The sequence below is a fragment of the Dreissena polymorpha genome, chromosome 15 (assembly GCF_020536995.1).
Source record: "Dreissena polymorpha isolate Duluth1 chromosome 15, UMN_Dpol_1.0, whole genome shotgun sequence".
In the NCBI taxonomy this organism is placed as follows: Eukaryota; Metazoa; Mollusca; class Bivalvia; order Myida; family Dreissenidae; genus Dreissena; species Dreissena polymorpha.
The window spans coordinates 17477155-17497933 of NC_068369.1; the positions used below are offsets into that span (position 1 = coordinate 17477155).

General features: G+C 35.7%; 1 protein-coding gene and 1 long non-coding RNA gene across 3 annotated transcripts in view; both read right to left on the minus strand.

Annotated features, from left to right (window-relative positions):
• The window catches only part of LOC127860481 (twitchin-like), a 30355-nt gene extending 16181 nt beyond the window's left edge, over positions 1 to 14174 (minus strand). The window contains exons 1-9 of one of the 2 annotated variants that reach the window (XR_008039818.1): positions 13994 to 14174; positions 12291 to 12575; positions 11561 to 11839; positions 10610 to 10820; positions 10023 to 10099; positions 9588 to 9730; positions 8931 to 9096; positions 2861 to 3001; positions 1840 to 1977 (exon numbers count right to left, since the gene is read on the minus strand). Coding sequence is in view for 1 of the 2 variants with exons in the window: in XM_052398570.1 (XP_052254530.1) it covers positions 12291 to 12575; positions 13994 to 14039 (331 nt within the window). In the remaining variant the exon portion in view is untranslated. Of the gene's footprint in view, positions 1 to 1839; positions 1978 to 2860; positions 3002 to 8930; positions 9097 to 9587; positions 9731 to 10022; positions 10100 to 10609; positions 10821 to 11560; positions 11840 to 12290; positions 12576 to 13993 lie in introns of those variants that run through there. The other variant, XM_052398570.1, reaches the window with a different exon arrangement.
• Positions 14175 to 19496: 5322 nt separating this feature from the next.
• LOC127860492 (uncharacterized) lies at positions 19497 to 20428 on the minus strand. Its single transcript, XR_008039819.1, has 2 exons — positions 20283 to 20428; positions 19497 to 20131 (listed from the first exon to the last, which is right to left on the minus strand). It is a non-coding gene; the product is annotated as an uncharacterized LOC127860492 (long non-coding RNA).
• Positions 20429 to 20779: the final 351 nt, after the last annotated feature.

Genomic DNA, 20779 nt, shown 5'->3' on the forward strand with positions numbered 1-20779 from the left:
AACCACTGACCCCTGGGATAAAAGTCTATCGTTTAGACCACTCGGCCATCCGTGCTCATACAATTAGAGATGTTTTTTATACTTTATATAAGCAATCCTCGTAGAATAAAAAAATATAACGACAACAACAAAACTGTCCAAATTATTAAATCGTTTAATTTTGTCAATTTACCAAAACGTGAAAAGGTCCATGTAATGTCTTCAGACTTGCAAATTGAATGAGATAAATACACTGTGACATCATGAATAACTTACAGGTTTAGCGGTTGCCTGTTTGCCTGGGGCCAGTCGATTTAAGCCCAGGGAACTCAATTTCAAAAGTTGGTTACAGTTGAGCTAAAAAGCTTGGCAGCTAGCTTTTTCAAAGCTTGAACAACTCAATCCAATTAAACAAAGAATACTTATTGGCGACTGTGGATAAATTAGGCCTAGGAAATGGTTAAATTCCGGCTCACAACAAGACATGATGCATTTAAAGTCTGTCATGTCGGCAGAAGTGTTACTTAATAATTTAAAGAAAAAGATAAAGTAGTAGATGCACATGGCACAGTATGTACATGATTCTAGGCTTGTTATTCTTTAGCAAGGCAACCAAAATTCTAAAGATGGTTGCCAGTGCAGCAACCAATTGCGAAAAAAAGAGACATATTGTTGTTATTTTGTCTAAGTTATCTCTATAACATAAATATGAGGTTAAACAGTACACACACACATCTCGACTGTGCTGTAAGACACACTCTTTATAAATTTGAATGGGCTGTGTTCCTTTCAAACTTGCAATATAAAAAGCTATAACATAATTTTGAAAACTGAGTTGCGTCTAAGATTATGCAAAAGCGAACAACTTCAGTGCCTTCAGCGCTTTTATTCAGTTTTCTTGTCAATCGTTTACACGTGTTGTTAAATGTTTGCTTGGTGTTTTACACGATACATATATTCGCGCACTGTAATAAGAAAAGAATATTAAAACTTTATATTTACTATATTTGCACTGCATTTGTAAACCGTTAACAAAGTCCTCTGTGTTTGTATTTATTGTTTGTCTTTAAAATGTTTTATTTTAATGCTCATCGCCTATACGAATTTTAGCACCCGGTACGAATGAAGAAATGTTCAAAATTTGAAAGCTTTATAACGAATCCAGTAAAAACTCATTTACTTTCTATACAAATGGTAATATCATTCACTGAAATTTAAGTCATACAATGATCAAATCTTAACAGATTGACAAGCATTATTTTTAGTTAATCACTTAGTAAGTAGCTATATTTCGACGTGGAACAGTATTCACTCGAATTGATGTACACAGCAAATAAGGAATATAATCGCGCTACAAAATTGGTTAACAAAACAGTCGTAAGCGAAAAATCATGCAATTTGCTTCACTGATTTTTTATTATAATCGTATGATAATAGTATTACATTTGAGTTCATTTATAAAACGTATTACCAGAAGTCCACAATTTAATTAAATTTTATTCGGTCCGTTTATGATAACTATGGACTGTATAAATGTTAACCTACCCACTATAAATTGAGTTATTCCCTAATGCAAATACAAATAACAAACCAAGACATGATTTCAGATAATTTTCAAAATAACTTTAAATTTAGAATGTCATTAAGCAATTTGATTTAGATGAGCTCAAGGATTTAATCTTATCCAAGTTGGAACTATTATAATGCATGTGTAAAATAATTCTAGGCAACGAGTTATTTATCTCACTACTGCTTTACTAAACTATTTTTTTCAATTCAATAACAACACCCCTTTTATTATAATATAATGCGATAAAGATTGGAGTTATATCAGATAAACTTCAACAAAACAAAATCCTCTACCATTTAAATAGATTTTATTCATAGTACACACATTTAATATCTATGTAATGTTTACACAAAATAACATTTTATCCATAAATAAAGTTTCACTTCACCCGTATTGATTCAAATGTAGATCTGCTCATGCTTTCTCGCCTGCAATAAATAAAGTTTTCTTTACAACAGCTACTAACTCGATGGGTAAAAAGCACTTTTCAACATGTTTTGACAAATAAACTTCTTCATATATATTTTAATGCGTTTTTGAAGTCTATATGAGTACACATGTATCGTCCGTGCATTATTGGTTAATTCACACCACTTGGTTTAGATACTAAATTAATAACTAAGACAATTCATATTATTTATGTCTGACATGCATATATACCCTACATAATACAACATTAAAATCAACATTCGGTTGACCAAGGTGACGAGCCTTTCAAGCTCTTCGACAGACATTTCTTGTAAGACATCCCTATCTGTTAACACTATTGATTATGTCCGTAGAACTCATACCTAATCATAGGTACATTCTAATCAAAACGCGCATCGGCCATTGTCCGTTTGCTGAACGCCCAGATTTGTCATACAGTTATAACGTAAACATTCGTATTTTGTATGACCAGGCATGCACATTAAGCCAAACAATATCAGCACATGGATGGACATCAATTTGCTCAAAATAACTAATCGAATATAATTGTACAGAATGGTTGATTTATGTTCATCCATTTGTTAAGTAAAACATCTTTATGAATAGATATCGCTTTTTCAGACCGAATATCGACTAATGACCTTAACAGGGCTTTCAGTAAGACACAAATGTCATTTAAGCTCTTTATTCTAAATAGCAGTGACACTGTTAATTTAATCTCGTCGTCTGTCCAATTACAAAAATAACCCAGAATATTAAAGCCTATTATACATCTAACAAATACAGGGTATACGCATCAAATAAGTATGCAATTAGAAACGTGCTAAGATAAGAACAGGGTAACACATTCTGCTTAGCATTCATCATGGGTGGCTCACTTACATGAGGTACGCATTCGTCGCCATTTGAGAAGGAACACCTAGGCCGCAGAAATACCAACGACCACGATGACCGACCCCAGTACAACACCTACGACAACGCCCGGTGAAACGGGATGCAAAGTGTCAAAGTTCTTGGGAGAAGCTGAAATATAAGTACTTAACAAGGGACAAAATTGTCACAAAACCAGGTTTTCATTGTGAAAAAAAAATCTGATAAAGGGAGAAAACTCAAACTGAACTTTTGAAATGACCAAAAAAAATTAACCCCCTTTGTAAGTTTTTTTTTTTTTAAATCTATTTTTAGTCGTGGCGACCTTGACATTGGAGATATTGACGTGATTCTTTCGTGGGACACACCGTCCCATGATGGTGAACAAATGTGCCAAATGATTTTAAAATCTCACAATGAATGACATAGTTATGGCCAGGACAAGCTCATTTATGGCCATTTTTGACCTTTGAACTCAAAGTGTGACCTTGACCTTGGAGATATCGACGTAATTATTTCGCGCGACACACCGTCCAATGATGGTGAACAAATGTGCCAAATGATTTTAAAATCTGACGATGAACGACATAGTTATGGCTCGGACAAGCTCATTTATGGCCATTTTTGACCTTTGAACTCAAAGTGTGACCTTGACCTTGGAGATATCGACGTAATTATTTCACGCGACACACCGTCCAATGATGGTGAACAAATGTGCCAAATGATTTTAAAATCTGACAATGAACGACATAGTTATGGCCCGGACAAGCTTATTCCACCAGCCCGCCAGCCCGCCAGCCAGCCAGCCCGCCAGCCCGCCAGCCAGCCAGCCCGCCCGCATTCGCCAATCTAATAACCAGTTTTTTCCTTCGGAAAACCTGGTTAAAAAGTTGTATTATACGCAATATAACAGCGCGTGTATCACGTATTACAAACGATCACAATCATTACAAAAAACTGATAAATAAGCAAACGTTAAAGAACTGTCTACTGTCATTCTTTATAATGGCTGTTAAATGTTCTAAAACAACTTATTTTGCATTATGCAATTTGGTCTGACGTGCATATTCCAAACTAGCATTACAGTGCTTTTGAAACAGAACGAAATTAAACAAGAGGGCCATAATGGCCCTGCATCGCTCCACTGTTTTTTCTTTGCGAAAAAAACGTGTAATGCGCATGGGTTGAAATGTACTCAAGCAAATTGTGACTTTCTCTTTCTATCCCTCGTCCCACTGGGCGCTTAAAGTTGGAAGGATGAGCATTTTTATATATGGAAAAAGTTACTACCGTGTTAACTAAACAGACAAAAAAGCCTGGGAATTGTTGCACAGGTCCTTTGCTTATAACGTAGGTACATTTATCTCTCCAAAATATATTGTCGTTCTTTCTATTTCACATATTTTTAGATGCTGAAGATCAAATCTACACATTTGATTTGAAACAGATTCACAAGACCCATAGGAATCAAAATTCCTTAACCCTTTACCAAACAACACATTTTGGACTTTCCCAATTTGAAAGAGGTTGCAGACCTCAATTGAATTAAAATGGAATATGAAGGAAATGATCAGGTAGGGTAGAAATAATTGTGATAAAAGGAGTAATTGCTCATCAACCCACACATCTCTAAGACCAACAAGCCTGAGAATATTATGATAATCTAAAGATTATTTCTTTATATTTATAAATGTATTTAATTAAGTAATACATTTGTCTTCTAAGATCAATTCATAACTAATATTAAGAAAATTATAAAATGGTCAGAAATATATATGGATTGTTGAGCAATTGACAATCATTTCAACAATTCATGATCAGTCACGATTCACAAATGGAACAATGAATCATTAGTTATTAAAAAGCAGCATATACGATAGTTAAGACATTGCACTTCATTAATTTCAACACCTTCTCTTCGATACAAAGTTTGAGTTTACCGTGCAGTATCATATATTGACTTTCCTTGAAATAATTATGTTCATGGAAGCTGTGTTTTTAAAATCAATAATATATTATTAAACTGGTTTTAACACTATAAAAAAGACATGAAATTAAGATGTCATCCAAAATATTTTCATCCGGATATATGGTCACTTTCGACATATTTAAATAAAACCCGAGTTTTTTCAGATTATAAGAAAAACATTCATAACACATGTTCTTACTTCAATGCCTTTGTAAGCAGTCACCATCTGACCTAAAATGGCACTAAATGACAGGGTTTTATCTCATGTTTACAAGATGTTGATGTTGTTGTTGGTCACAGCCAAACAGCCGCAGTAATCTCCACTGGTAAACGTCAAATGTTCAGTTTTGTGACCCCCGGGGCCGGGTCAAATTTGAGCCCAGGGGAATAATTTGAACAAATTTGGTAGAGGACTATAAGAAATCGCTACATACCAAATTTAGTAGCCCTAAGCTCTATAATTAAGAACAAGAAGATTGTTTAAGTTTGCACAAAAAAGGCCTTATTTAAGCATATGTTCATTTTTGTGATCCCTGGGACAAGGTCAAATTTGTTCCTAGGGGCATAATTTGAACAAACTAAGTAGAGAACTATTAGATGTCACTACCTACCGAATTTGGTAGAAATAGGCCCAATGGTTATGGACAAGAAGATTTTTATAGTTTGCACAAAATGGGCCCGATATAAGCATATGTTCAATTTTGTGACCCCTGGGGAACGGTCAAATTTGATCCCAGGGGCTTAATTTGAACAAACTTGGTAGAGAACTATAAGATGTCAGTACATACCAAATTTGGTAGCCCTATGCCATACGGTTATGGACAAGAAGATTTTTAAAGGTTGCACAAAATAGGCCTTATATAAGCAAATTTTTGATTTTTTGACCCCCCAGGGCAGGGTCAAATTTGACCCCAGGGGAATAATTTGAACAAACTTGGTAGAGGACTATTAGATGCCACTACATACCAAATTTGGTAGCCCTAGGCCCAATAGTAATGGACGAGAAGATTTTTAAAGTTTTCACAAAATAGGCCATATATAAGCAAATTTTCAATTTTTTGACCACCCGGGGCAGGGTCAAATTTGACCCCAGGGGCATAATTTGAACAAACTTGGTAGAGAACTATAAGATGTCACTACATACCAAATTTGGTAGCCATTGGCCCAATGGTTATAGACAAGAAGATTTTTAAAGTTTTCACAAAATAGGATATAAGCAAATGTTCAATTTTTTGACCCCCCGGGGAAGGGTCAAATTTGACCCCAGGGACATAATTTGAACAAACTTGATATAGGACTTTAAGATGTCACTACATACAAAATTTGGTAGCCCTAGGCCCAATGGTTATGGACAAGAAGTTTTTTTAAAGTTTTCACAAAATAGGCCTTATATAAGCAAATTTTCAATTTTTTAAACCCCCGGGCCCGGGTCAAATTTGACCCCAGGGGCATAATTTGAATAAACTTGGTAGATGACTATAAGATGTCACTATATACCAAATTTGGTAGCCCTAGGCCAATTGGTTATTGACAAGAAGATTTTTAAAGTTTGCACAAAATAGGCCTTATATCAGCAAATTTTCAATTGTTTAACCCCCCGGGGCAGGGTCAAATTTAACCCCAGGGGCATAATTTGAACAAACTTGGTAGAGGACTATAAGATGTCACTACATGGCAAATTTGGTAGCCCTAGACCCAATGGTAATGGACAAGAAGATTTTTAAAGTTTGCAGAAAATAGGCCTTACATAAGCAAATTTTCAATTTTTTAACCCCCCGGGGCAGGGTCAAATTTGACCCCAGGGGCATAATTTGAACAAACTTGGTAGAGGACAATAAGATGTCACTACATACCAAATTTGGTAGCCCTATGCCATACGGTTATGGACAAGAAGATTTTTAAAGTTTGCAAAAAATAGGCCTTATATAAGCAAATTTTCAATTTTTTGACCACCCGGGGCAGGGTCAAATTTGACCCCAGGGGCATAATTTGAACAAACTTGGTAGAGAACTATAAGATGTCACTACATACCAAATTTGGTAGCCATTGGCCCAATGGTTATAGACAAGAAGATTTTTAAAGTTTTCACAAAATAGGATATAAGCAAATGTTCAATTTTTTGACCCCCCGGGGCAGGGTCAAATTTGACCCCAGGGACATAATTTGAACAAACTTGATATAGGACTATAAGATGTCACTACATACAAAATTTGGTAGCCCTAGGCCCAATGGTTATGGACAAGAAGTTTTTTTTAAGTTTTCACAAAATAGGCCTTATATAAGCAAATTTTCAATTTTTTAAACCCCCGGGCCCGGGTCAAATTTGACCCCAGGGGCATAATTTGAATAAACTTGGTAGATGACTATAAGATGTCACTATATACCAAATTTGGTAGCCCTAGGCCAATTGGTTATTGACAAGAAGATTTTTAAAGTTTGCACAAAATAGGCCTTATATCAGCAAATTTTCAATTGTTTAACCCCCCGGGGCAGGGTCAAATTTAACCCCAGGGGCATAATTTGAACAAACTTGGTAGAGGACTATAAGATGTCACTACATGGCAAATTTGGTAGCCCTAGACCCAATGGTAATGGACAAGAAGATTTTTAAAGTTTGCAGAAAATAGGCCTTACATAAGCAAATTTTCAATTTTTTAACCCCCCGGGGCAGGGTCAAATTTGACCCCAGGGGCATAATTTGAACAAACTTGGTAGAGGACAATAAGATGTCACTACATACCAAATTTGGTAGCCCTATGCCATACGGTTATGGACAAGAAGATTTTTAAAGTTTGCACAAAATAGGCCTTATATTAGCAAATTTTCAATGTTTTGACCCCCAGGGGCAGGGTCAAATTTGACCCCAGGGGCATAATTTGAACAAACTTGGTAGAGGACTATAAGATGTCACTACATAGCAAATTTGGTAGCCCTAGGCCCAATGGTTACGGACAAGAAGATTTTTAAAGTTTGCACAAAATAGGCCTTATATAAGCACATTTTCAATTTTTTCGACCCCCGGGGCAGGGTCAAATTTGACCCCAGGGGCATAATTTGAACAAACTTGGTAGAGGACTATAAGATGTCACTACATACCAATTTTGGTAGCCCTTTGCCCAATGGTTATGGACAAGAAGCTTTTAAAGTTTGCACAAAATAGGCCATATATAAGCAAATTTTCAATTTTTTGACCCCCCCCCCCCCGGGGCAGGGTCAAATTTGACCCCAGGGGCATAATTTGAACAAACTTGGTAGAGGACTATAAGATGTCACTACATAGCAAATTTGGTAGCCCTTGGCCCAATGGTTATGGACAAGAAGATTTTTAAAGTTTGCACAAAATAGGCCATATATAAGCAAATTTTCAATTTTTTGACCCCCCCCCCCCCGGGGCAGGGTCAAATTTGACCCCAGGGGCATAATTTGAACAAACTTAGTAGAGGACTATAAGATGTCAATACATACCAAATTTGGTAGCCCTAGGCCTAATGGTTATGGACAAGAAGATTTATAAAGTTTGCACAAAATAGGCCTTATATAAGCAAATTTTCAATTTTTTGAATCCCCGGGACAGGGTCAAATTTGACCCCAGGGGCATGATTTGAACAAATTTGAAAGAGGTTCACCACAAGAACATTCCTGAGAAATTTCATCAGATTTGGAACAGTAGTTTAGGAGAAGAAGATGTTTAAAGAAAAAGTTAACGCACGCACGCACGGACGCACGCTCGGACGCACACACGACGGACACAGGGCCATGACATAAGCCCCGCTGGCCTTTGGCCAGTGGAGCTAAAAATTGCAGCATTTATAAAACTGGCTCAACCACAAACCATATGAACAAGCGTTGATGTTGCCACTTATATCGATCTGAAGAGGCTTCTTATTGAATTATAATTAATCTTTCAGATGGGACACGTTTTAATAATACGCGTAAAATTCAGGCAGTGTAAATATGTAATTCCACAAATGGAATAGTAAAAATATATTTGGCTCTGATAATAACTGACATAAATCAGTGTGCGTTTTGCGCGAAGACTGAGATGTATTATGTCTTAAATCAGGCATACAGACAATAGAGCAGGTGTCATAACAAGAAAAGCTTAATACTCACCTTGCGTGGTAAATGTTATCGGCTGTGAAAATCCCTGGAATCCTCGTTCATTTTCCGCGACCACAGATATGTTGTAGAACGTGTTCTCTTTCAGCCCGTCAACCACGTGGGTCCAGGTTTGGTTTATCCCATGTGTCGTCGAGTTGTCGTAGATATAACTGGTCAGCTAAAGCGGTTGTACACGAATTAGTTATATATACATTACCAGACGATACCAGATGATTCAAAACTAGTCCAGGTCGAAAACTTGTCTACATTATACATCTCGCGAATATCAATTAACGGGGTTTAACCTCCAATCAATTCTTTTCACTGACCGTTTCAATTAGGCAATCCGCGCTTTAATCATGTTCGCATTGTGATGAAAAATTATCTGGCTTTAAGAAAAGACTATCGGAAGAGGATTTCTATGATGATAATATGTCTCAGAGTTTCTTCATTCTTCGACATAAACATGCAATTTTCCTACCCTCCAGCATAAAACGTGTATGGCAAAATGTGTTCATGAAGAAGTGATACGTTTAGATAGAAACAGTTTCAAAACAAATGAAAATAAACGTTTGTTTATTTCGTTTCACATAAATTAATTAATAAATCATTTTCTCTTATGGCAACGTTGTCATTATTTATGTTGACCTCATTATTATGAACGACTACCAAAGAAAAGGTATTTCCATTGTATAGTCTCATGACAATAAAGTGTTGCGGAGAACCCATGTCGAAACCTGACGTTCATTGGACGGTGGCGCTTTGGTCTGTGACGTTGTAGATATAAACATCACGAGGGGTTTCCGGGAAACCTAAACATTACATAATATAAAAAATGACATTCTCCGCTGATTTATGATTAATAGTACTAAAACTTTTCTTACTAATTGAGTATGAGCATTTCTAGTACATATTTTATTTACTCACTAGACATTGCATATCTTCGTAATAGTGTCATCGTTTATAGACCGCAATATGCGATGAGATCAACTAATTAAACGCGTATGCTCACAAAGCGCCTGCTTATCATTAAGGCGGGAACGATAAATTCATTTCGAACTTTTTTTGTTAAATGTTGTAACTATTTAGTATACCATCACCCACCATTTGCAGTAAGTTGCATCGTTGCCGTATACGTCCCATACTCATTCTGTAACGTTATGGTGTAGTTCCCAAAGTCACTGACATAAAACGAAAAAAATCTTAACGTGTATACCTTTCAAATATAGTTGCAAACTTTGTATTTGTCAACATTTTCCAACCTTTACATATTATAATTGAGTATTTGAAAAATTAATTATGCTAAATATATTTGTTTTATTGTGTTATTTTTGCAAGAAAAGGGACATAATCCAATGTCTAATTACTCAAAGTCACACACTACTGAAGATGCATGCGATATGTGTAATCTTCGAATTTAAACATCGATCAGATCTAAGGTTAATTTGTAACATGATACCGATCAATAAACTTGCATCTATACGACTGCGTACTGAAATACAATTCAATCGTTAAAATGCTATTCTATATCACTGCTGAATGATACAATGATATTTTATTGCACCGTTAACAAGTACTTCAAAAGAACCGATTATAGTAAAGTTATTAGAAATATCGGATTGCATTGCATTTATGGTGGTTAAATATATTAGATACGTTTATTTACAACGTGAAATCGCTTTTCAATGTACCTGACTTTGACCGTATTCCAGCGGTCCCACTCCAGTTCCGTCCTGTTCGGCCAGTCGGTGATGCTGATTCCAGTCCTAAACGGTTGACCGTCCGATCTTGACCATATCGTTCTTGGACGTGGTAAGGATGTAAAGTTCAAGGTCAGTTTGGCCGGTTGTCCAATAGATCCCTCGAAACTGAATCTCTGTCCCCATATCGGCCTTGGAGGACCTTAAATAAGTAGCCAGACGGTGTTATTTTGAATCATTCTAAACAATCTAGAACAATCACCAAGCCTTACACACAATTTACATCTGGCCATCTTTTTTTATTGCAATCGCGATATTCCGCATATTTATAGAAGCTTTCACATACAGCTGGAGATATTAAGTGGACATGATAAATCAGCCTCTACATGTATCTTACTATTTTACTCCCGAATTTATTTAATGGATTACATTGCGCCTGGTCATAGCACAATGGTCTTTTATTTACGCTTGGGACCAATATAACCCAGATTGAAAATCTTCGAGGCTTAACGGACAATGAACCTGCTCCCAAAGCTAGCTAATAAGGCGATGAAGTATATGTGTCTCGATGTTGTTCATTACTTCAAATATACAGTAAATAGTGTTCTATATGATTCAGGCAACGAGGAAATAGGTCCAAACTCGCTTTTTATTGTTTGCGTAAAACATCTGAACGAATATGTAATGTTGGTGCATGGTGGAAATTTGTTTAATTTATTAAAAAAAAGTGCGAACAATTATTTCATGAGCAAGTTCTATGAGCAAAAAATCTAACGGTAAAACTGTATACGGTGTGTCGTAATTCTGTATTTTAACACAAACAAAAATACTCATCAACGATTATTTTCAATTCATTTGTAATCATATAATAAACTAAGAAAGCGGTAAAGGGGAAATATATCATATTAGCAAAATCAAGCAAAGCGTATCAAGGTAACTTACACAACACGGTTAAATTTGCCCCTCGCGTTACGTTCTTTTCGTTACTTAACCGGTTGTAGCCGGTGCATACCCACAATCCAATGTCATCGAAGCTAGCGCCTGGCGACTGCATTGTGACATCAGCAGACCCGTTTGCAAAGAGCATCGACTTTCCCGTGTTTAGGTTCATGATAGACCACGTGGGGTCGGGATGGGCTTGGAAGTTGCACTCAATGCTGAACGTGGCGTTTTCCATGACAGTGGTAGGGCCGAGGGAGAATCCGTCTATTTCAGCCGGGTCTTGGAGATTACAATTGTATGAAGTTAGTAGTAATTAAGTTTTTATATACAGTCGAGAATTTCTCAGTTGTCATTGATATATTTTTCATAAATCAAATTGTTCGATCACAATAAATAAATAGGTTTTCTCAAATCAACGTGTAATGAACGAATTGAGATGCACAATGTAACGTTATTAGAACGCAATAAATTAATGAAGATTCGCACCGTATTCATCGAATAAACAACATCTTTGCCACCATGTATGGATTTTAATATTTTAGCTTAAGTTTAACGTTTGTTTATAATTCACGGTTGATGTAATTTAAAGTGATTATAATACGCCTCATGTTAGGTTGTGTTACTGCTTTCTTTAAAAATGATATTGATACATAAAATGAACACTTAACAATAACGCGGAACACCTAAAACGAGTCAAATTAATGACAGTTACAACAATAATAGGACCTACATTCTACGTCCACTGTGATGACGTCAATTGTGACGTTTGCTCCTGTTGTGTTGAAGTACGGAGCGTCCGTCATATTCAAGGCGTAGCAGACGTATTGGCCGGAATACGTCCGGTCGATGTTGAAAATCAGGAGGTCGGTTCCATTCTGCCTGTAGGGATGCCTCGAGTCGTTTTTGGCCCAGTACACTGCGATGTGCGCCTGAGCCGTGGTATTACAGCGAACGATCAAATTGTCGCCTTCCAAACGTGTGTACTTGCTAAGATTTGATGAAACGATCTGAAGCCCTTAATAAAGAAACATTTTGCGTGCGAACAATTTTTACATATTGTATAGGAAATCCAAAATCTAACTAACGCCATAACGATATTTCATAAATTCAGCGGCATGTCGGGGTTAGGTATATGTTTTCGGAAAACAATTCTACACTATTTTGGCACGCTGCGATTAAAAACAGCTCAACGTATAACTTATTGACAATGTTTGTAACATTTATAATAATTGTCTGTTTTAAGTACGGGGAATAATTTGTATAAATATATAGATTAGGAGAAAATCGGGTTACTTAGTGGGTGCTTTAAATGGATTTTTTGTTCACCAAACAAAACATTATCCTTATGACAAACGAAAGCTTGGTGAAAGAATATCTCAGTAAAATACTGTAGTGGTGTCAGTAAGTATAACTTTCAAAGTGGAATCCGAAAATGTCAAATGAAAGCGAATTAGCTTGTTTGAAGCAAATGCACATTTTCAAGGTAGCTTAATGTATATTAAATTACCATAGACGACTCACATAACATTATTTTGGATATTAATAATATTTCGAAAGTTCAGTTTGATAAACAGTTTCGTCTACTGAACACTGGATTATTATTGCTTACAACAGTTTATACACCTAAAGTTTTCAAGTGCAGTTGTTATTTCATACATTCTTTTTGCCCTGTATGTGACACCTCGGTTGTTAAATCTAATTCACTGACTGTGGAGGAACAGTGTTTCTGTGAGTTAATAAAACATAATAATAAATGCTATCCGGTCTGTAAGTGTATGCTAGAAGTATGGTTTGTAGTGAGAAAAATACATTATGAATATTGCATTTTCGTGTTTATTTGAATGTTGTTATTTGCCTAATACATTATATCTGTGCAATATATAGGCTCCTCCAAAAGGGTTTTTCGGTAAACGGGTATAGCGTCATTTCAAGACCAAAGTGCGTTACAAATTTTGTTGTTGAGCACCACAGTTCTCTATGAAGGTAGATTGGTGTCAAGAAACTACAATTGTAAATATTTCGCATAGATCTACTGTTACAATAATTGTCCATCATTGGATCAGCACAATTCTTTACATTATGAGCAGTTATTAATTTACGTAATTTAATGAATATTTTACATGTAAATATTCGTTCGCGTTATTAAGTTAGTCCATATTGTTATAAAAATAGTTAAATAAGTGCTTTGGTAAAAATATAATTTTCGCACTACTTGTATACCATCTTCTGTTTTTTTTTTTAAATTAAAAGCTTATATTCAATACACGACTTACTTTATTACTACTCATTTATTTCCATCTAAGCAACATTTTAGTCAGACATCAAAACTTGGTCAAATGTGTTTGTCTGCAAAACGTACGTCGGTTTCACTACTCAACAGCATATAGATAATGATAATGAATTTAAAACAAGTGATAACAAATGCAAACGTACCTGCTAATACAAGACATATCGTAAAAAACCGATCCATATTCAACATCCAATCACAGGTTTGTTAACTCAATTTCAGTTGTCAGTTGGTTAATTTATTGACATTGTGTTATCATACATTGAATTTACAGTGAAATAGCATTAATCGTGGTTTCTTAATTCATAACAACTCCAGGCTCTCCTGTTTACGATAACAACGATAATATATCGAGATTAAAGGAGCATGACCCTTGTTACCTGACATTGAAAACTAGAATCACATGCATCGTTAAATACACGTAGTACGTCATAGTGTTTGTTTTTCAAACATTCAGAGGTCCTTTCGCGCCTTAGGGGCATTCTTCGAGTACCTTTAATTCGTCCCGGCATCCTGTATAACTTAATAACTGAAATACTTTCTGACGTTGGCGACATGTGAAACATGTGAGCTGCAACTATAGCAATGACTATTCAGTGCTTTTTATTTTGTTGTAGATTACTTGCTTTTGTTGCTGGGTGGCGAAGTTAGAATACTCGAAGTAATGCCCACCTGTCGTAGTGTGCTCTCCATCTACCCCAAGGTGTACACAACTCTTCAAAAATGGGACGAACAATTTTGGGTTAACCGCTTTTCACAACAATAAGTGTTAACAGTTTGTTGTTGAATTCTGTACTATTGCGACTAGGGAAGAATAGGAGCTGTAGTACCCGGAGAAAACCCAACCCGACTAGCAATAATGACAATCATCAGTTCAAAGGTCAACTATATATGTTCCGCAGCCTTATATTAATTTAAATAGAACCATAAATATACGCATCATTTTGGTGTATGTTAACCTTCTCATTAATATCACAAAGTTAACCTTTCTTTCCAAAATCCGTTTATTATTTCAGATTTCTTTTTCATTTAAGACAGAAAGTTTCGACACGTGAAACTGTTTCAATGTTTTCTTCATAAAATACAATTTAACTCATATTTTGGTTGCATAATATCTATATTGGTTACAGTTTTACTTGATAATAAAAATCAATATTTTTACATTACTTTTAAATCTCGACATTTGATTTTCTTCCGATTTTGTATAACCTTTTTTTATTATCTTTTTTTCGCTTTCTTGCTCTCTGTCATTACGTTAACACAGCTTTAATACACAATATTTTGCAATGTTCAATCTAGTACACATGTGATAGAAGCGCTCCGATCATCCTTGACATTGAGAAATGAACATATAGGATTACAGAACTAAGGGTTAATGTTTAACAAAACATTGCCCTATGGTAAAATCTCCAGTTGTGTACGTCTAGTAAAGGTTATATATATATACCTAAATAATTCATTTCTGCAAGTTTAAACACAACCTGTATTGAAAAAATGTATTGCACAAATCAAATTTTTAACTGAATATGACTTGCGTTCCCTGACCCGTGATTTTCGCTCTAAATTAAGAAATATTTTGGAAAACTATACTTTATTCGTAGCTCTATGTCATAAGATATAAACATTATAAATTACCCGTAGTTTGAATACAGTTATTATATTGACTGCCCTATATATGCATCACTCCAAATAAAATAAGTCGAATATGGTAATGTTCTTTCGTTTTATTGATTCTTGGTCAGTCAAATTTAACACATATATATGATTACAAACTTATTGCGAGTGTAAATGAGAAGTGCCTTATATCAAACACATCTATCGAGATCTAGTTATGCTTGATTTAAATTGTATTCGCATCATTTTTATATAACATTGTTTATTCTTGCTAGGACATGTCCAAATATTTTACTAAAAACAAACAGGCGTTAAAGACTTCAGACTGAATAGCATTTGCTTAAGATGGTAAGCATTTATAAATCACACACGCGGCCACAAACATAAGATAACACATACGCTATCTAAATGACTGTGTTCGTATTAAGACGTCTGTGTGCTATGTTAAAGAAGAAACTCGTTTTCATATTGTTGTTTTTTTCTTGCAAACTAGAAAAAATTCACGGGTTGGAAAGTTGGTAAGAACGAGATGCACCGATTAACACAATGGTAAAATGAAATATAAGCGCATATATAATATTTTATGCACACATAAAAGATTTTATGTCATTGTACGATTTCTTAATTGTTGAACATTATATTGGTTCAAGCCTTATATTTAATTACTTGTGTATAACCTCAGTGTGGGGTCACATGGGCTCTTTTGACCAATCAAATTCAGTGTTGGCCATTGTGGCCCTTTGTATCCTTTTAGACTAACGAGGAATCCAATGTGGTCGAAATTAACAATTACGCTCTTAAGCGATACTTCCAAGGATTTATTTTAATAGGATATGATGCCGTTTCATTCCGTTTATGTGAAGGATTATCTCTCGTTGTACGAAGACTTACACCAATGGTGTTATCCCGTGTGATACTAAGTTTAAAGGGCAGTTGAACAAGTACACATACTTATCACTATCAGTGCCGTGTGCAGAAAACTTTCCGACGTATACGCAGTCTAGCGTGAAAGGTTTCCAAGTTGGCGGCGCCCGCAGCGTAATTAGCGCATATCGCCAGTCACTTTTTTATGCTGATCAGCTACATAGTTGTCGCTGCCCTGTATCAGTCATACTGATTCAGTTCAGATATTAAGTATTCAAATATCGTGTTAACATTTGTGCCTGACTTTAAGTTCTGGCTGTTTAAATTATTATTTTTTCTGCCTTTTTAAGAATGATGATCAATTCGGGTCAGCTCTATATATCTTGTATATTTATTATTGTCTTATTTAATTTAAAGTTCAGCCTGGGCTTATACTTTATGAATATTTACGACACATTTATATTATCAGTTTAGCTGGGTTTCCCACTGTCACATTAACCGATGTCTTCACGTTTTTATGAAATAAACAATGAAACACCCTTTCATTTTAGTCTATATTACCATACCTCATATGGTCAACGTGTGTATTTTAAAATTCTTGTGATGTGTTTTGTTGTGCTATTGTTGTTCATGTTTTCTTTATGGCAATTATTTGGTCGTAATATTTTCATTAACATATCCTTGTTAAGTCTGTAACTACTAAAAACTATAAATAATTTTAATATTCTTAAAAGCTTCATATTCATATATATATATATCTTATTTGTATGTGGTGTGGTGTGTCTTATAGTCACAATGTAATTTTAACCTTCAAGTTTTGTCTTGTAGTCACATCTGGTCAGTCTATTTGTGACTTGTAGTCACAATAGTTCACATAAGGTTATACCCAAGGAGTGTCCGTAAAGGTGACCGGTAGCTGCAGAATCCCACAGCCAGAGCCAGAGAACAGAAATATCCTTTCGCGTATCCTTCAGTTAATGAAAAATCGTGTCTTTATGATGCCAAAAACTTGCTGAAGTTTCTTTCTACATTTTTATTTATCAAACTATTTTCCATTATTATACTTTCATTAATGCTTCATAAGTGTAATATCTATCAATCTTAATTTTTTATATCAATTTTATGTACAGGTATATGTTTTGTAAACACATTTTGATTTATATAATTATATACACAGGCGTTTCATCAAATAAGCAAGTTTCAGGTTTCAAGTATTTGTGTACGTATAACATTTGTGCTCATTATAAGCAAGACATATGTATTTGTATCTATCTCTAAAACACACTCTAGTGTTATTGTCACTAAAAGCCATGCTCGCTATTTAATATACTATCATTTACCGGTATGTGTCTTTATGTACTTAAGTCATGAACAATGTGAATCATATTCACAATCTTGAACTCGTGGGTTATATACTGTATGAATTATAAAAAAGCGGCTCTTCTTAACATTTGATTATGTTTTCGACTCACAGTATATTTTACAATAGGATTTTGGAGACAATTATTTATAATCTCTTTCGCAATATTAATGTAATTTTTGTAATCTGTCATTATATTTTCAAGATTATACCAAGTTTAAATAATTTTAATCATCTGTTCTGTATGCTGCTGGTTTTATAATATATGAACGCTGTTAGTTATCATTTCAGGCCATGCCTACCTCTCAACACCGCAATACAAAGGACCTGTCCGCTGGCTGGCACTTCCTGTACAAGTACTACAAAGGGGCGATAAGGCACGTTTCCAGCCCTTCCTTTGAACACTACATTAAACCTGCCTACCTCTCAACACCCCAATACAGAGGACCTGTCCACTGGCTGGCACTTCCTGTACAAGTACTACAATGGGACGATAAGGCACGTTTTCAGCCCTTCCTATCGAACACTACATTAAACCACGAAGGACCAGTACGAACAATTACGGCTAGAAACAGGAAGACTTCACTCTTCAGAACATTGTGTTTTATCTAGTGATCTTCAGTTTTTTAGTTTTATATGTCATACTTATACATTTTTAATGTTACGTCCGATTATAGTTACCAGCTCAGGCTGATACTAATGGTTTAGTTCTCTCCGAAGTAAGTATGTATATGCCTGATTAAAAAATTTTCAGTTTAGACTGATATTTATGTTATAGTTCTCTACGAAAGAACTATTTTTATGCAGGCCTTGATTATATTTTTCAATATATCGGCCTGATTTTGCTTATACCGTTCAGGCTGATATTGTTGTTATAGTTCTCTACGCAGGAACTATGTTTATGAAGGCCTTGCTTATTCATTTTTCAATATTTGGCCTGATTTTGCTTATACCGTTCAGGCTGATATTGTTATTATAGTTCTCTACGCAGAACTATGTTTATGCAGGCCTTGCTTATTTATTTTTCAATATTTGGCCTGATTTTGCTTATACCGTTCAGGCTGATATTGTTATTATAGTTCTCTACGCAGAACTATATTATAGTTCTCTACGCGGAACTATGTTAATGCAGGCCTTGCTTTTATATTTTCCATTATTCAGCCTGATTTTAGTTATACCGTTCAGGCTGATATGGATGTTATAGTTCTCTACGCAGAACTATTTTTATGCAGGCCTTGCTTATTATTATTTTCCAATATTCAGCCTGATTTTAGTTGGACCGTTCAGGCCGATATTGATATTTTAGTTCTCTACGCAGAACTATGTTTGTGCAGGCCTTGCTTATTATTATTTTCCAATATTCAGCCTGATTTTAGTTGGACCGTTCAGGCCGATATTGATATTTTAGTTCTCTACGAAGGAACTATGTTTATGCAGGCTTTGCTTATTATATTTTACAATATTCAGCCTGATTTTAGTTGGACCGTTCAGGCCGATATTGAGATTTTAGTTCTCTACGAAGGAACTATATTTATTCAGGCTGTGCATATATTTTTCTATATTCAAACTGATTTTCAGTATTCCATTCAGGCTGATATTGATGTTATGGTTCTCTACGAAGGAACTATGTTTTATGCAACCCTTGCTTATATTTTTCAGTATTCTTTCTGATTTTAGTTATTCCGTTCAGGACGATATTGAGGATATAGTTCTCTACGAAGGAACTAAATTTATGCATGATTTTAGTTATTCAGTTCAGTCCATGCTTATATTTTTCAATATTCTGCAGGATTTTAGTTATTATCCCCACGCTTTTTGAAAAAAAGGTGGGGATATTGTGGTGATCTCCGCCGTCCGTCCGTCCGTCCGTCTGTCCGTCCGTCCGTCCTGGCCACTATCTCCTCCTACACTAAAAGCACTAGAACCTTGAAATTTACACACATGGTAGCTATGAGCATATGTGCGACGGTGCACTATTTGGAATTTTGATCTGACCCCTGGGTCAAAAGTTATAGGGGTTGGGGTGGGGCCGCGTCAGAAATTATCACTCATTTTTTTAGGTTATTTTACATTTACTTCTTTATTTCTACACCGATTCACTTCAAATTGATACTGGACCTCACCTATGACAATACGGTCAATCTCAACCATGCATGGCCCCATTCCCAACCCTGGGGCGCCCCGCCCACATAGGCCACACCCACCAAAAATTTCCATTTACTATAATTTTTTCATTTCTACACGGATTCACTTCAAATTGATACTGAACTTTTGTTATGACATTAGGGTCAATCTCAACTATGCATGGCCCCAATCCCAACCCTGGGGCGCCCGCCCACATAGGCCACACCCACCAAAAAAAATCCATTTACTATAAAAAAAATTTAGGTTATTTTACATTAACTTCTTCATTACTACACTGATTCACTTCAAATTGATACTGAACCTCTCTTATGACAAAACGGTCAAACTCAACTATGCATGGCCCCGTTGCCAACCCTGGGGCGCCACGCCCACATAGACCACACCCGCCCAAAATTGCCTTTTACTATAATTTCTTCATTAATACACTGATTCACTTCAAATTGATACTGAACCTCTCTTATGACAATACGGTCAATCTCAACTATGCATGGCCCCATTACCAACCCTGGGGCACCCCGCCCACATAGGCCACACCCTCCCAAAATTGCCTTTTACTATAACTTCTTTATTTTTACACCCATTCACTTCTAATTGATACTGAACTTCTCTTATGACAATACAGTCAATCTCAACTATGCATGGCCCCATGATCAACCCTGGGGCGCCCTTGGGTCAAACATGCGGCGTGGGGATACGCGTCGGCCTCTGCCGCGCCATTTCTAGTTCAGTTTAGGCTGATATTGATACTATAGTTCTCTTCGAAGGAGCTATTTTACCTAAGTTGGGTACCAGATCAGGTCATGAATGTACTTACATGTTCCGTCTGATTCAGATATCTGGACATGCCATGCATATATTTATCTTTTAATTTCTGCCCAGTCAGGCATCGTTGGGGTTTACTCTACCCCTCTAACTAAACTTATTTCTATTTCCTATGACCAAAGTTTTT